Source organism: Aquila chrysaetos, chromosome 1 (assembly GCF_900496995.4).
Source record: "Aquila chrysaetos chrysaetos chromosome 1, bAquChr1.4, whole genome shotgun sequence".
NCBI classification, from domain to species: domain Eukaryota; kingdom Metazoa; phylum Chordata; class Aves; order Accipitriformes; family Accipitridae; genus Aquila; species Aquila chrysaetos.
In genome coordinates this window covers 15,860,728-15,878,731 of record NC_044004.1, presented here as the reverse complement: position 1 = coordinate 15,878,731, position 18,004 = coordinate 15,860,728, and the positions used below count along the sequence as shown (strand labels likewise).

The 18,004-nt window shown below is 35.8% G+C and overlaps 1 protein-coding gene and 1 long non-coding RNA gene across 6 annotated transcripts in view; both read left to right on the top strand.

Annotated features, from left to right (window-relative positions):
* Positions 1 to 11,950, top strand: part of RAB28 (RAB28, member RAS oncogene family) — a 64,344-nt gene extending 52,394 nt beyond the window's left edge. For 2 of the 5 annotated variants that reach the window (XM_030018480.2, XM_030018496.2), the window contains 4 exons: positions 797 to 900; positions 3,801 to 3,878; positions 10,230 to 10,330; positions 11,263 to 11,950. In XM_030018480.2, the coding sequence (XP_029874340.1) occupies positions 797 to 900; positions 3,801 to 3,878; positions 10,230 to 10,325 (278 nt within the window). In that variant the 3' untranslated portion in view covers positions 10,326 to 10,330; positions 11,263 to 11,950. Of the gene's footprint in view, positions 1 to 796; positions 901 to 3,800; positions 3,879 to 8,025; positions 8,238 to 10,229; positions 10,331 to 11,262 lie in introns of those variants that run through there. The other 3 variants (XM_030018487.2, XM_030018503.2, XR_003923990.2) reach the window with 2 other exon arrangements.
* LOC115343052 lies at positions 3,896 to 7,614 on the top strand. The gene is made up of 2 exons (XR_003923994.1): positions 3,896 to 6,213; positions 6,439 to 7,614. It is a non-coding gene; the product is annotated as an uncharacterized LOC115343052 (long non-coding RNA).
* Positions 11,951 to 18,004: the final 6,054 nt, after the last annotated feature.

Here is an 18,004-nt window from a genome sequence, read left to right as displayed (position 1 = left end):
TTTGGAGAAACTGGAATGTACACAATAAAACCTGTGCAAGACTTGAGTTCCATGTTGTTTTGGAAGCAACCAGTGCTTTTCAACATAAAATACCATTTGAAAGCTTTGCTCTGCTTCCAGTGGTTGTAAAATGATAAAAATGAAAATGTGTGTGACTCTTCAAATATGCATTTTACTGTTTTTAATTTTCTGAACCATACCTTTGTGGAATTGAAAGCTTCATATACAAGTAACTAAGGATCAGTGTTTTTACTCAGTTCATTTTTTTATTATAGTGAATGTTTTTGCTCTAGCATGTTTTGCAATAAAGTTCTTTATAACTCATTTACATTTTTTACTTGGGAAAAAAATATGAAGATTCAGATGTGCTTGGCGAACTCTATTTTGTAAAAGTCTTTAGATCACACTGGAATCTCCAATATGCATCATGCTTGCAAACAGAATGTGCAAAATTTAGTTCTGTCTTCAGGTTTTTGTGTGTAGTTAGCAGTAAAATTGTTACAAATTGTTTGTGTGTATCCAGAGATAAATTTGTCCTTTATTTCAGAAAAGAATTTGTTGCATTTGACCATACAATTTTAACTGTGGTTTCATTTTAGTTTTGCAAATAAAATTAATCTGATGTAATTCGTTATTTTTATTTTGGCAAATGATTATAAAAAGAAAGAAACTTGCATTTGCATATACCTTTAAAGGAAAAGATTACATCTGTTGTGTTTCCAGTGAATAATTTCTAAGACAGGTAACTAAATGGGTTCCATTGTAGTAATTTTTCTTTTCTTCAACTTGTTTTTAGTTGACTTGGAGCATATGCGCACAGTGAAAGTTGACAAGCACCAGCGATTTTGCCAGGAAAACAATTTCAGTAGCCATTTCGTGTCGGCCAAGACAGGAGATTCTGTAAGTAAGAAAAATAAAACCATTGTAGATGTCTTTTTTTTTTTTCTTTTTTTTTTTTTTAAAGCTGCAGCAGTTTTATTGTACTTCACATGTCAAACCATTGAGGGCTTTGGCTGCTGCAGGTCCTTTTTGCCTGCCTAGTTGCATGAAAAATAGATCTTTGTATGAGTGTATATATTCTGTATTAATTACAGTGGCTTCTCATCTGACTTGCAGTTTGAGGTATAGATTTTAATATGGAAATGGTCTAGCTTATACATCGGCATGAGAACTGAGACCAGCTGGATCTCTGTTTGCTGTCAGCCTGTAGTTAAATGTATTCCTTCATTCCAGGTGGAGTCCCATCTATAGACCATCGATATAGAAACTTTCAACAGTTGATAATGTCACAAGACCCTGTTGCAATCAAAATTTTTAATATGGGTCCTGAGCCATGAGAGACACTCCCTCTGCAGGTCCATTGGAATTTGAACATTCTGGTATTTGTAATGCTTTGCAGAGCACATTTTTGAACAATCTTTTGACTCTGAGCTAACTGGGTTATTTGTTTTAGTTGGAAGCATATGGAAGAAAAGGTTCTTTTTCAGTTGACTGTATCAGTCAAATTAAATCACATTGTATTGTTTTGCTTGATTTCTGTCACATGCCTAATGACTTTGTCATTCCCATAAAACAGTCCTGTATCTGTCTCCTTAATGTTACGAATGACAACATAATTTACTTTATTTGTATGTTATTGAATGGTAAGACCGTGTTCAATTATATGGAAATATAATTCTGTAACACAAATGGAATCACTTGTTGTTTTAACATCTTTGATGAAATTTCTACAATGGACTGCCTAATTTTATAAGATAATAGTTTTTCTGTGAAATCTAACAATACTGCTCGTACAAATGTAGTGAGTCCTGATTCTTCTTATAGTTTGTGTTAAATATTTGGCATAATTTTTTGGTTCAAGTGTGAAAATTCAGGCTTTTTATGCTAGAAACTGAAGAAAAATTTTATAATACTTCACTCAATGACGTGTGCATCTGATAAAATGTATTCCTTTCTCAAGGAGACAGCCTTTTTGTGGGATTTGGTAATAGGAAGAAAAAAGCAGTTCTTTTTATAAGGTTGATAAATTTAACGTTACAAATTATGAAGGAATCTTTATTAGGTCTTTTTAATTGATTGATGAATTACAGCAGCATCCCACTATATATAGTGATTGTACTTTTTTTTAAGTTACTGTTAAAAAACAAAAGTAAATCTGAACATACCTAGAAAGCATCAACCAGAAATCTCTGTTTAAATACCTACTAACAAAAGAAGGTATAAGGTATAGTTTACAGTAGTTTATTTTTAGTTTCAGTATAGATTTGAATTAACCCTTTCACTGTTACTGCACACTGGCCTTTCAAAATCTTCCTGTATTTGGGTAGTTGTGCAGGAAAGACAGGGTGTTTAGCCTAGACAGTGATTTAAGAAGAGGCCATCCATTGCTACTGTGGATACAGACCAGAGGAGTCTTAAATACTGTTAAGATAAATGATTTGTTTTGTTTATCTCGGATCTTTCCAACAGATTCGTTTGCAAAAGATAATTTTATGTACATAGAAAAGCCCAAAAGTCTCCTCAGGAGAAAAAATTTCATTAAAGATTTAGTATAGCTGACTGTCTTACTGTCCATCAAATTGCATACCTAAAGCACTGAACTCGTGCCTGATGTTTTGTGCACAAAGCATCCTCGTGGCAGGTGGTCTAGCTCAGTATGCCTGAGAGCTTGGTGTGGGTTAAAGTAGGTCTCTGGAAGAGGTAAGTCTGTCCAGGATTTCCTTTCTTGCTGGGTGGATGCTAGTAGAATAGACAAGTAGTTCAGAAATAGAGAAATTATTTTGGAAGCTACTGTGGTTTGTTGGTTGTGCAGTAATTCGTTACTGGTTTCCATCTCAGGTGTAAGAAGAGATTGTGTAAATGGTATTTTTTTGAATTTTCATTGAAAATGACTAAAAGCACTTACACAGGCCTTACCTTTTGGAATTGGCAGCTGCATGATGAAGAGCAATGTTTGTTAGTAGTTTAGATTGAGAGCTCAGTCGAATAACCATGTAGGTAAAATGTAATGTGTAGCTTGACACTACAGTGTTCAGGAGCGGTGCAAGCTTAAGCTGCTTCTCTTTAACATCTTTTGTGTTCTTTAATCTCATTTAAAATGGAGCTGCCTAAATACTAGGATTGGTGGACTGCGTTGAGATGAAGTAAAGGAGTTATTTAAGATAGCATTGCCACCCAATGTTATCTGTCAAACCATGTCCCAAGTCTAATTCTGCCAGGCTGCTGCATGCCATACAACATCTTTCTTGTTTCCTAGATACTTCTGTTTGGTATAACACCCATGATGTTTTGTAAGACTCTTCAGAACAAATGTATCATTGCTTGGCTTTCGTATTGCTAATGTTTTTTAAACGCGTGCAGTAGAGATTTTGGTGATGTTGATGCACAGTTCCGTTGTTCTCAATTTCAGAAACCTACATCTCTATTGCACAATACACTGGTAATATATTTTTGTGCTAAACATTAGTGAATACCCTTATTCATATTTTATAGCACTGAGAGTAGTATTTGAGAGGAGGGTTGTGTAAAAGCTTGTTTAAACTTAGGTCTCTGGAGGCAGAGTAGAAGTGTTGCTTAACAATCCAGCATACTGTTCATTCCTTGTACCATTGTCGAGTTATTTTCTCCAATTTTTAAACAAAATTGCATGTACCAGATGAAGTTATTTTCAGATCTGTTTTGCACAGGTCATAATTTTGTATATCTCATTGTTTACAGTTCAAGAATGGTTGATATATTTGAAAGAACCTCGAGGATGTCTGGTTTTAATCATTTAAATGCAATTTAATTTTTTTCCATAGGTCTTCCTGTGTTTTCAGAGAATTGCTGCTGACATACTTGGCATCAAATTAAACAAAGCAGAATTGGAACAATCACAGGTGATTTTCCACAAATACATGTTTTTTCTTAGTATTTTATTTGGTATTTAAAAAAAAGTCTCATTGCGAATTAATAACTGTCTTTTAAAACAAGCTGCATCTGTTGTTCTGAAGACAATTATTTACTTTCACAACAGCTTTTTTATTTATTCACCACGATAAACTTGCTGAAGCAAGAAAATGTATGTTCAAAAAATTAGGAAAAAACTTTAGTTTGAGCGCTGTTTGTTTAAAAATAGTACTTAAAATTGGTTTAGAAATTAAAACCTCTCTCTATATGCATACACAGGTAGCATGGAAGATACTCTTATATATACATTAAATACTGTACATTGATGTCAGATACAGTTTTTATGACAATTATTCTTTTCAAATTCTTTACATACTTAAAAACATTTCATTTTGGAATGCTACAAATTTAAGTGATAGAAGGCATAAGCTTCTCTGAGTGGAAATGTTCTAAATCAATCTTCATTGTTGTCATACAGGAAAAAATATTATTTGTCGATCAGAGAGTCAGGAATTAACTATGTCAAATCCTATGCTTGGGTAATCTCAGATTTTAGTCTTCATTGTGTGCCTGTGTAATACAGGACCTCAGTAGTGACTGTCTGCCTCGGGGAAGGAATATTTGCTTTGTAAGGTCACTATTTCCCATTTTATTCTCATGTGCAAATGAGAGATGAATCCTATTCAGGTTCAGTATACCCCCTCTCAACAGCAGGCAGACCTGTGGAATCATGCGTTTGGGTAGCTATTACAGCTCCCTGGCATCTGCAATTATTTTTCTCACTGTACCAGTCCCAAATAATCTCCTCCTAAAGGAGCTGCACAGTTTCTGCCCTTGCATTTTGTGTTTTGTCCTTTGTGTTATGAGTGTTATCTTGGGGATTTTCTGCCATTTCCTCTGCAGTAAGAAAGGGCTGAGAGATGGGAGAATGTTTCCCAGCAATAGGTGGGAAGGTTGTCAAGAAAGTTGTCCCCCATTCTCTTGCATTGGTTAGCAGTGAGTTAGGGATGTGAATATAACGATTTTGCTGTGAACACATGGCAAAACCCTGCTGCATATCCTGCTCTGAACTGTAGCAGAGCTTTGTTGCAGTTCATGCTGTTCAGTTATTGCTGTATTCAAAATGACTCTAATGAGTGCATTCGTAAGGTTTAGGACCTTACGAATTAATTGGGAAAAGATGTTTTCGCTATTTTAAAAAATTTGAACTGTAACTATATTAATTAAAATTTGAGTACTTGCTTAACTGTATCTACCAGCGTTGGAAGTCTCTTAGTTTTTATCAGTGAAAGTTAGGAGATCAAAAATGTGTTAATTGTTCAAATAAGCAAGCAAGCAAGAGGTTTTCTAATATAACCCCTTTTCCCTTACCGCCTCCTTCTTCCTAGTTCCTGCTTCTAAAAATAATTTTCCTGCCAGTAAGACTGTCTGCATAGGTTTAAACCAAAAAGATTTTATACAAACCCAATTTCAGAAACCTCAAAACCAAAGATTATACTACTGAGGCAACCCTTACTATATAATGACATTTGAGATTACAATACACTTATTTTAAATTTACTTATTGAACCAAAAGGTAGCTGTTCCAGTGGTGTAATATCCTGGAACTGCTAGTTACTACCAACATTAAACAAGTACTACAAAATAAGTCAACAAGCTTATTTAAAAAAAAAAAGGCAAAACATTTCTTAGGTACAGCTTGGTCTCCTGCTTTTTGAAACATACAATAAATACATAATTTCTGAAAGTGTTTTGCCACAGCAGTGTTTACAATCTGTGTTGAAGTGGTTAACTAGAAAACTGTACTGCAAACAGTAAAATGGTAAAATGTACTTACAGTGCATACCTAACAAGCAAAGCTAAGGAACTTTGAAAAGCTGAAATTTATAGGTAGAGAAATATTGAATGTGTCTTTTCAATTATCTTTTACTATGAAGGCACCATCCATCTATTGTTCTGAGCTCTATGATTATTTGCATATAAATATTCAGCACATAAAGAGTTCTTTAATTTTTCTTTGATTGTTTAGCTAACACTGGAATATCATTCTTAGACCTCTCTGCTGTGTGGTGGTGTATTCCGGTAGCTTACATGTAAGCTTGTAGATAGGTATGCAAATACCTTAAATTAAAAAGAGAATATGATAAATGAGGTTGTAAAGAAAATTGTAGCTTTCTAAAGAAAGTGTCTATTTTTAGGTTGTTTTTAAAGTAAGAACCTCTATATAGACCTGATTCAAGAGAACATAACTTTCTATGTCAAACTGGTATCACCTTTAAGTAGGCTTCCTCCTACCTTAGTATTGTGATTACAGTTCTTAATTTTGTTGAGCAGATCAATGGAATATGCAATATGTGGATCAAAGTCAATATTATGCAAATTGCTGTAGCAATAGCCTATAAATAGTTAATATGCATAAATTAAATACTCACTGTGGCCCATATATTATTGTTAATGTGAATCCAAGCTATAGTGATAAAAAAAAAGGTAAAAAACCCTGTGAAAAACCAAGAACAACAATAAAAGAATAAACAAAGCCAGTAAATGGAGTTGGACAGAAAAGAAGCTTCATTGTCGCCATTTAGGTGCAGCAGAAGTCACTGCGTGGTGCTACGCTGTGCGTGTAGCTAAAGAGTGAGAGCTGGAAAGCAACTGCCTAACTTTGCAAAGTTCTGCTGATGGAGCATAGTTTCAATCTACTCCATACAAGCAATAGTTCTTTGTTACCAGAAAATGTTTGCTTCCTTTGAGAGTGCTATTTTGAGTGGGCTGTAGGAATTGCCCTAATTTAAGTCACTGAGAAACCAATGGGAATTGTACTGGAGTGAGTGTCTGTCAGCTGTATCTTAAGGTTCATTGTTGAATGGAACCAAATACCCTGGTCACTTCATAAGATAGAAAAGGGAAAGTCTCTACATAAAACTGGAGAAGGAAAACTTTAACCTTCATATCCTCAGGGAGATGAATAGAAGACATTTCTTGAGAGAAATTTATTAGTCTGCAGTGGAAAAGCCTAATTGAAGTAATGTGTAGGTGCTGTTTCCCAGAAGCATGGAGCTGCTCTCTTGGCTGGAAGGAGGTGGTGTTAGATGATGTTGCCATTACTAGGTTTCTGGTTTACCACAGACTTTTTTTATGACAGGTACAGGTCCCTTAGTGTGGTGGTGGGGTTTTTTTTTCCCCATCTGTGAACTGGGCACAGGGCTTCCTTAAATTGTGGAACAGTTATGTGAATGCGTTCCTTAAAATTTTTAGGCATTTAATACTCTAGCTATTGGATTATACAAGTGGATAGATAGATAGATGAATGCTAGATAAATGCTATTAAAAAAGCAGATAAAAATAATACTATAGTTTTAACTTATATCAGTAACTTAAATCAGTTAAGTATGTAAGTGTTGACTTGGATTTAAAACAAAGAGTAAAATACATTTTAGTTTTTACAAATGTGCACTATTTACATGCTGGATTATATCTTTGAATTTTCCATGTTTTGTGTCATGTGAGATTTCCTTATTTTGAAAAATGAGAAGGTTGCTGCTTGAATATGCTTGTCGGAGGATATCAGACATCTTCATTCAATCTAGGTGGTAATAAAGTATAAGATGTAATGCTGAGTTTGTGTAAAATGCCAACAGTGAAATGCTATGTGTGAATCATGTTTTGTTATGTATTTCTTCATTATTACTGATTGTATGATATAGATAAACTGCTCTTTAAAAATTATTTGTGGCACTTTTGATTTTATGCCTGAAGATCATAGTTCTTGTGTTTAAAATCAATTATAATGGTCACAGTCACTAGGAGGATCTTGGAAGTGACTCACAGGTGGTTAGAAATAAGTAACAGGAATCCCAAACACATTATTTTAACTTGCATGAATTTGTGGGGCTTGACTCATGACTTTTGAGCTTTGATGATTGGCAGAACTGCAGAAGCTCTTGTGAAAAGTGGATGGGGTTCTTGGTCCCCTTCAAATTAACAGCACAACTTCTGTTAATTAACTGCAAGAACAAGCCTTAGAAATTGAATTATTTACCGTGCATTGTTTTAGAAAACAGCTGCAGCAGTTTAAGATATTAATGCAACCCAAGCTATTTGTTACTGCCCTTTTGCTGGAATTTATCACTCCCACAGCAGAATCAGAAAATGGAAGGTGATCATGTGCCTTGGCCACATCAGGGTGAAGTTGAGCAGCTTAGCTTAAACTGCTGCTGAAAGTTGTTTTTAAGTGAAGCTGCCAGACTTTGTGCTGAAGCGGATGAGGTGCAAGTACACGTTACATTCCACCAGCTCTCCTTTGGCAGCAGTGATCTCCAGCAGAGGAATAGGACAGACATTTGGGGGTGGTAAGTTTTTAAGCTATCTCAGCTAGAGCTACTAAACCTTGTCTGTTAACATGCTGAGATGACTGTTAATCAAACCCTTATTTGGACAAAACTGCGGTGAAACAAAGAACTAGATTACTCTTTATGCGTGACTGGAAAGTAGAGCATGTTTTTGAAGTGGAACAGTTCCAAAGTAAGAAAATTGCAGATTCTGACTTATTTTCAGTCCTCAAAATACTCTCCCTTTTAAATCGCAAGGGTCTGATGAAATTTGAGGAAATAGCTCCTTTACTAATCAAATGTTTTTCTTTCTATATTTTTTACTTTCAACCGTAGTGTAAAAACTGCATGGGGTACAGCTTTGTTCCTTGGCATTGGCAAGAGCTAGCATTTTTGTAAGTGATGTGTAGTTTTCTCTTTAACTAAATGCCAGTTCAGCAAACTAGGGTGTGTGTGCCAGCTTTCTACAATAAAAATTTTGGCAGATAAGTCAGATCTGGAATTCAGAGCACCTGCACCAAGAAAGGTTATTTCTCATTATTGACAGTGGTTTGAACCATGGCAATGATATGCCTGACATAGAAACTGTTACAAAGAAGCCCAAGTTTTTAATTACCATGAAGTTAATATAAGAAATGTTGCAGTGGTATTTTTTTACTCTTATTTAGGTGAAATTCCTTTAGAAAATCCAAGTCATTTATGATAGTCAGTTTCTTGCTACAACGTGCCTAAGCATGGGTCACTAACCTGCCTGTGTTTACAGGATGGGATTTAGACCAATGTTTTGAGGAACAATTAATTGCCTACTGATTGCAAGGCTTTTTTTTTTTCCCCTTCTTTTTTTCTCCCTCCCCCCATCTCTACTCAAAAGATTGGTATGAAGAAACTAGGTCCTGTGGGGTCAGATAACACTGTTTAATGCTAAAACTCCTACTACTGCCTTACATGGGATTTGGCAACCTTTCCCTTGATAACATCAGGCCAGGAGTCCAGTAAATCACGAGTGTTGTCCACTTAGATAAGATAATATGAATGTGATCAACTAAACTCAAGGAGAGTACATCAGCAGCTAATAAATCCAGATCCGTTACCAGCCAATTCAGTTATTGTTGCTTGTTTGACATATAGTTTTTATTTACAGAGGTAATCTTTAACATATACTGTTTATATATACATATAATCCAGTTTATATATTATTTCCTTTAAAAAATAGTATTTATTCATTTATCTGTTCATTTTAACCTTGAAAATATGTTGTGTTAAAGTTGAAGTATTTAAGAAATAATTATTAAACTGGTTTAGGGTATCTTTCATAGCAGACCTACCTCCTCTGTTACTTCTTTGCTGAAATTGTTCTATGAATTTTTTTCCCCTTTGCATGAACACTGTATTAATAGCGAGAAAACTTTCAACAGTTTAAGGGAGAAAATGAGCACCTTTTATTTTTATATGAAGTAAAGAAAAATCAAAGCTTGCAGCACTTAGATGTGAGGTTGTTAATTTATGTCACTGTTTTTGATTGTATATTAGTTACAATGCGATAGTTATGTAATGGAAAAGATGCATGTGTACATCTAATGCATTTGTTACAATTTTTGATAGGAAGCTGCCTAATGTAATATTTTAGTACCTTAGACTTAAAGAAATAGGCCATTGTCATCTCTTTTCCACTGAACTGCCTTCCTTTTTATTCTGTCCCTTCTCTTGCTTTAATACGCTTCCGTTGATTGCATGTATGAATATTTCACTTGGTGCTTTGAAAGGGCATGTCCTTGAAGAAGCTTGAGAAGCAGCCCTGTTGCCGATAGTGACACTTTCGGCTAGACATGTTGCTCTTGAATTAGCATAAGGCCCAAAAAGAAATGCACTTTCGTTTTGCTTCTGCATAGTCTTTTTATGTCATTCATTCATTCTTTTCAACTACTGATCAATCTCTCCATTTTTTTCCCTTCTCTTTTCTTTTTACCTTCTTCTCCTTGCCCTCTATCCATTATGTTGATACATGATTAACAGCATGTTGTCAGGGCAGAACTAGTGAAATATCCTGAAGAAGATAACCAGCGTCACAGCGCTTCCAACTGCCAGAGCAAAGTCTGCTCAATGCAGTAGTTCAGGTATTGATGGAAAACTTGGGGTTTTTTTCAAGCTGCATTGCTTTTACATGAAGTAACAACTGTTACAGTAAGTTCTATTGGAAAAATATATTTTGTGTCTGTAAGCACTTATAATACTTAACATAATAATTTGGAACTCTGTGTACAATTACATGGTGTTTCTAATAACCAGATAGTTCACAGAAACTTTGAAATACTTCATGTTACTGTATTAGGAAGGTCCTGCAGTGCTGTATATTCAAAATGTTACATAGCTGCCTCAGATGGAAATGGACACAAAATTGGAATCTCATTTCTTTCTCCTCATATAGGAGAGACCAACAGTCTTATCAAATGCTTTGTAAATAGAATGGGTAGTATCTATTGGATCTGTACTAGAAAATAAATATTTATGGTATGCAGAGGTTCTTTTTATGTTAATTTAGTCTTTAGTCAGTCTGCCTATCAAAGCTTTTTTGAAATATGGTTGTATTTGAAATTTGCTTTGAATTCTGTCCATATTTCCTGTGAAGTGCTTGGAGTAAAGATGGAAAGACAAACTTGCGTACAATTTACAATTACAATTTAGGTTGTTATTCTTAAAGAATGCATACCATAGTCTTTGTAAACAATTTTTTTTTATTATTTCCATACAAAACAATTTTCATTGAAGTAAAAATGTATTCATTGTTTTTGCAAAAAAGTCATGTTCCATTGGTACTGTTGTGAAAACCTACCAAGGCACTTCTTTCTGCTTGATATGGATAAACTGGTATTTAGAACAAGAATTAGCTCCTGGTAAGACTTTCTGTAAGGTAATGAAAAAAACCCTAAGCAGTGTCTGTTTTGCCTAATCTTTTCCCTTTCATATTTCATAGTCAAATATCTGTCGAATGCTTTGCCAGCATGAAGATTATATTTTCTGATTGTTACTGTGTTTTCTTTTGTGACAGAGGGTGGTGAAGGCAGATATTGTCAACTACAGTCAGGAGCCCGTGACAAGAACCGTTAATCCTCCTAGAAGCTCAATGTGTGCCGTTCAATGACCATGCTATTCTTCTTTGTTTTGATACCTTTGGCGCTCCTCCTACCTTGACACAAGCTCTGGGATTACCAGGAACTTCGTTTTAACAGTGACCATCCCAACAATGCAATTAAAGGTTTCAAAAACTTGTTGCACCATTGTACGTTGAGAAGCAGCAGGCAGTTTTTTGACTGGCCGAAATTCAAACATGAGACCACACACTTTGAAAAATTAAGATCTATATTCTTTTAAATTATATTTAAATAAAGCAGTATAACAGTGTTTATATGTTTCCTCCTATCTATGTGACTGATACCAAAATAAAAATGGATGAAGAAGTCGTGCATTCAAAATACTTTTAAAGACATCACCATGGAAGGGTATTTTGCCAAAGCATTTTTAAATTTTTTTTCTTTTTTTTTCTCCTGTGATCTGAACTAACTCAGTCAGCAAAATGTAACTTGGAAAAGCTATTGCTGGAATACTTTCAAGCACGTAATATATTTTATCTAGGGGTAATTTGAAAAGTATTCCATTAATATATATACATAGTGCAAAATGTATAAATTGTATCCAGTAAGAAACAGTGCTTGAAATAAAGCTGTAATATAAAAACAGTTACTTTTCTGAAGTCTCAAGTTGCCTCCATGGATGATCTGAAAAATGCTAGTGTTTTTGTGTATTTTTATTACCACATCAGCATTACTTCTTGCAGTAGTAGATATGCTCATACGTCTTCATGAATATGGATGAACCTCCATCAACAGTTTGGGCTGTAAATGTTGGGTGATATATTCAGCATGCATTAGAAACTGTTGATAGATCAATTAGGATCAGTCATTTTTAATAACTAACTGAATGACTTTTGGCCTGGTACTCTTTTCTTCCTAGTTCAGAGTAAATGACAGATAAAAAGCTGTCTGCTCTGTGATCATCGCATTTCTCCTCTGTTCCTTTTATAGCAGTCTCTTTTAGACATGTAGTTCTCTGCTGGCACAGATGAACAGAAAGCTAAGGAGAGAGAAAAAAAAAAAAAATTAAGCCAACTTGATTCCAAACTAGAAATCTTTTCCTGTTTTAACTTTAGAGTGTGTTTTCTTATAAAGTACAACAAAACATTTGGAGATTTAGAAAATTAATGAGGCTGAGTGAAGGAAGCTTGTATATCATAAGTGAAAATGGTAAGGTCCTTCAAGTGAGTGTTCCTATTAAGCTGTTCAAGCAAGTGCTTAATAGTTGGAACTATTAAACTATTAGTAGTTTAATAAAATATTTAAACTATTTTAACCGTGTTAAAAAAAAAGATTGCAGATGGCAAAAATGTGCTATTTGTTATTATTTTGGTATATTCTGCGTTCATTGAAAAGCTAAGTTCATTTTTAAACCATTCAACATGCGGCTTGACACATAGTTTTATAACTACACGATAATGACTTAGTGTTGTAATATGTTATCATTCAAATGTGGGAAATTCTAAGAAACAAGCTGAGATATTGAGAAGTTACTCTACATTAAGGTAGGTGTGAATTTGCAGTAAATTATTTGTTCTAGGGTTACAGTCTGTGGTCTTGCTCCTGTCCCATGGAGTTCATGTCCCACTGCATAGCTTTACCTTGTAGTTAAATGCAATTGAAAGGTGAACTATCTTCCACTACCACCAGATGAGAACGTCTGTTGAAACAGGTTTTCTGAAGTAGCTGGTAAGTTTATGAGTTTATGCCCTCCAAAGCACGTGGTAAGTTTTTCTGAACCCTTGGATTTCTTGGTGTGTTTGTGTCCTGAACTCTGCCCATATGTTCAGATATTCATGAGAACTGCCTCCTCCTGAGGAGCTGAACCCAACCTGGCTCAGCTAGATGGCTAGAGCCATCTTCCTCTAGTGCCTGTGAGTCAACTTCATAGTCCTGTTTCCCAAGTAATACCTGCCATGGTCTTAAAAAACAAACAGTGCTTTTCTCTTGAAAACTTCTGTAATCTTACTTTTCAGAAGAAAATGCTTTTTCATAACTTGATGCACAAAGACCATTATTACCCTTAATAATGAAAAACTTTTGCTTTTCCATGTGGTGTAATCCTGCAGTATGAAGGCTGTGATACATGTCCCAGTCCAAGCTATTTTACGCATGGATTTTATGTCTCCGTCTCATCATGATCTTTTACTCTCAGTGCCTGTTTTTCTAGCTGTCTTTGACTTGTACATCCTTTTGTGTTTTATTCCCATTGATCTTTTCACCGTTTTCTGTTAAAGCCCTACCTTCTCTGAAGATATTTTTGTTTACATTTCCAAGCTGCTCTCACTCTTCCTCCCTAACATACATGCATATTATTTACGCTAACCAGGAATCTCTCGTCTTCTGTGCCCCCCGCCCCTCCTTTTGCTGCCCCTCTTAACCTCCTCAGATTTTCTGTATTGTATACTGACTTCCACTCTCCCTGCCTTTCCCTACCCTTCCCGCCCCATTTAGATCCATTACCTGTCCACGTTTTAATCCTTACAAATGAGCTTTGCTCTTTTTGCTCATCCCTGGGGACCCCACCTTGAGCCTTCAGATTCCAGCTGCAGTCTAAATCCTTAGCTGTGGTTGCTGCCTTTGAAGTGCTGCGGCAGCTGTGGTTGAAGATTCGGGGGTGCCTTTGCCATCGCTATGGCCCAAGTTCCACCAGGCTGAGCAGAAAGGTCGGAGATAATTCTGGAGGATTAAGCAACATGGAGAGAGGGAGTAGACACTGTTCTGCAGGGAAGGCAAGGGCTCTCTGGAGACTGGAGGGATAGAAACAAATTTAGTCAGAGAGGTGTGTAAGGGGGGGGCAGGCGACCCAGCGCCCTGTGCCCCATCTCCTTCCATAAGTAATGTCCCACTGCTGACCCACACGATTCACATCTGGTGGAGTTCAAGCATGTGCCATATTAATGCACTTACAAGTTTTTTGCAAGGTGAGAACTGGTTGAAAGCAATTCAACAAGCAGTAATGAAGTTAAATAATGCAACGCTTTCCAAAAGCGAGGCGACATATGCTTAATGTCCATTGACATGGGGAGCTGGGGCGGGGGGAAGCATGTTTTTTTCCTGAAGCTGAGGCCAGATGAAGGGAAGAAACGTGTTCAGGCCCTGATCTTACACAGATCCACACTGGTGAAGTGATCTGCCTGCTCAGAGCTGTTGTAACTAATCATTTCAGTAACAGCTCCACAGCTAAAAATTGCTTCTAAGTTCAGCTCCTTGCTAGGGTCAGTCTTGTGTGATATGGTGGATACCAGTAGGTACATTGTGTCTGACTGTATGTTAGATTACCAGTGCTTTTAAAATACGCATTTGAAGCGTTATTTAGACTGATGCAACTTCTCGTCTTTTGTGGTTCTAAAATTTGGTGGGGTCAAATTGAGCCTCTTTCGCAAACAGCAGTGTGAAGGTACTTGCCCTCATGACCAGCTGCTGTGAGTGCCAGAACCTGCGACGAGTTCATGATCTCCTCTCTGAATACATCATTCTTTTGACAGTTCATAAAAGTTATGAAAACACACAAGCCTTCTTTTTAACCAGAATAACTTAAAAAAAAAAAAAAAAGTTTTAAAGGACATGTACAAGGTTGCTAGAAAAATTACGGGAAGTGTGATCTTTTGAGGAATTTGAAAATTGTTGGTGCTATCTGTCTGCATCATTAGGCATCTACTTAGCACAGAAACCTGTTCCATAAAGCACTGTTTGGGTTTCACTGGAACTAAAGGGCTTCTTTTAAATGCAGAGCTAATTTGGTTGTCAGAGTAAACACTGGCAAATGGACCTGATAATGAACCTGGTAGCCAAAATTTTATAATAATTTTATAATGAAAAATATCACAGTAATATTTAAAGTTGGTTCTTCTTTTGCTTTTTGATGTTGATGATGGCAATTTAAATAAGTCAAAATCATATTTTTCCTTTTTACATTTATTTTATCTTAGGAATGTGGTTGCTTTTTCAGAAAAGAAGGTTTGTAATCTTTCTTTTATGATGATCGTGACCTTTTCATACAAGTTGTAGTAGAGAGTACTGTTTAGAAGGTGTCCCTATTTTATGTGTTGATCTGAGACTAAAGATTTAGGTGTTGCTGGGAAGAGCAAGTGGTGCTGAAGCCTTGTCACTATGTACCAACTACTGGCCCAACAGCTGTGACAGACTGAAAGCAAAACAGAATCTCCCATAACTTGTCTTTCAAAGTAAATCTTGGTATATCTACCTAGAACTGTAGTCTCCTGTTTATGTTTTGTCATTGACAGAAGGCTAAATTGCTGTTCCTTAACATAATTAACAGTTTTATAATAATGGGAAATTTTCTGCAGGAGAATTTTTCCTATTTAGAATACTTGCATTCATTTCTGATGTAGCCTAAGTTTGCATGAGGGGCCTGATAGGTGTATTTAAAGCTGCATTGACTTTTATAGAAATTGTATTTACAACGCTGATGTGATTTAACTACTTTTCCTTATGGAATTTGAGCATTATGTCCCAAGCAAAGAGGTTATTCTACAATGTTGTGTTGTATTCTTTCTTGGTTCAGGTACTACTGCTTAACATATCTGATCTCTTTAGGCTGTCTTTATTTAAAAACAACTCATAACCACTTAAATGTCAAAATAGCTGAATGCTGCTGAAAAGAAAAAGCCAAAATTTATCCGTGTTTGCATAGGGGTAATGGCATACGTATGAGATTAAAACTCCAGTCCAGATAATTATCCGTAGGAAGCAAATTTATACTCTGATTTCAGATGCTATGAATAGAATGTGATTAGAATTTAATGTGCTACAGTTTTATTTGCAAAATACGCAGGTCCTATATAAAACCTCTTTTTATAAAAGTACTCTCTAGAAGCCTTGGGGATCCCTGTTTAACTTGCAAATGCCGAAGTTTGATCTTCCCCAAATAGAAGATAGTGAAGCTCCTGAGTTCCATGAACTGATTTCTATTTTCAGCTTCCCATAGAGAGCTGACTGTTCAGCCAATTTAAACTTTTTTTTTTTTTTTTCCTACTCCACTTCATCTTCATTCATTTTGGCACCATTTTGAACTGGAAAACTTCCAGTTAGCTAATTGGCCATTTGCCTTGTTTTATGTGGGGGTGATGTCAAGTGCTGAAATAACCAATTGACTGAAAGCAATCTTGTTTCAAAGGTTGGTCAGAACCAAACCTCAGAAGGTACCAATTTCAGGCTTGTTTTGTATTTAACCGCTACACAGCGTTCCTTATCCTAGTGGACGAACCTCGGAGAAGAATATAGATTTGAGGTCAAGAGCTTGTGTTTGCTCAGATACCACATTTAGAGCACTGAGTTCTGGAGGAAATAGGAATCCAGATCTTTTTTTAATTTCACTTTCAAGAGTTTCTCTACCTCTGCTCTCTAATGTCATATTCGCAATCAATGTTTTTATAAAAATATTAATTCAAGTCCCCATTTAAAAAACAAAATGTGGCAATTATACTTTGCTTCAGGAAAGTTTTTCTTTTAAGGATGAGTGGAAAAAACTGCTTATGTTGTATGAGGTATCACTGGTATTGGTGAAGGTGTTTAATACACATTAATAATCTTTACTTGTAATGATCTGCTAAATATCCTATATTCTGCATTCTCCTTTTGTAATTTAAAATATTCTTTAGAACGATAATGATTATAAATACAAAATACCAAATTGTTTTTAACTAATTTGTGCCTCAGAAAACTGGTCCTGCAGACTGCTCCAGGCAAACATTTTTTCTTTGCTAGCTAAACTCCATTTCTGTCCTTTCCTGGGCTGATCCATACCAGGTAGCTTGCAGGATCATGACCTACTAATCCTTTTTGATTTCTGGTGAGCTTTTAAAAACAAAGTAGACCAAGAAACATCAAAGGGGGATTTAAAAGACACACACTGTGCCCTGAGAAGTAAATGTTGATTTGGAAAGCATTCTCCTTTACGAAGAGGTGAATGCTGTGGTTCAATACTATTCACCAAAAGCACTTAAGCATATGCTCAAAATTAAGCGGGTATTTAAGTTCCCTTGAAGTCTATGCGATTTAAGTACACACTTGAAGCTAAATACATTCTGGCGTACTTTGCTGACACAGAAATTCTGGCTCCATTGAAATAAATGCCTTTGAGGCTAAAGTTCTTTCAGGAATTTCAGCGTTGTTTCTTAAAACTTATATGCATTGTGAAGGGTATAAACTAAAGCTGCTCCCAAGTTAAAAAAATAAAAAAAGGTGTTTCTCATATATTCAGTTGCTTTTCCGATACTTTTGTCTAGCATGAATGATACAGAAGTTGAAAAAAAAAAAAAGGAAAAGAAAAAAAGAAGTTCAAATGTGGTTCAGTTTGTGTGATCAGAGCATTTACTTGACATTGGGTGAGCTGCTGTTTTTGGAACAAATGCTCCTCAGATCCATAATGAATCGGAAACAGAGAGAAGAATCTGGAGATGGTTGGCAAGTCTCATTGCAAACTGAATACCGACTGATAGTGCAGGAAAACATATTGCACTCCCATTTGTAGTGTCTGAATTGCAGATCTGACATGGAGGATAAACAAGAGCCAGTACTTCTTGCTCAGATTTGGGGAGGTACTTGATCACCATCTTGGAAAAAATGAAGTGTGATTTCTGGATATATTCCAGTATTTGTCAAAGAATGGTGAGGCAATGTTTAACTGCATAATGG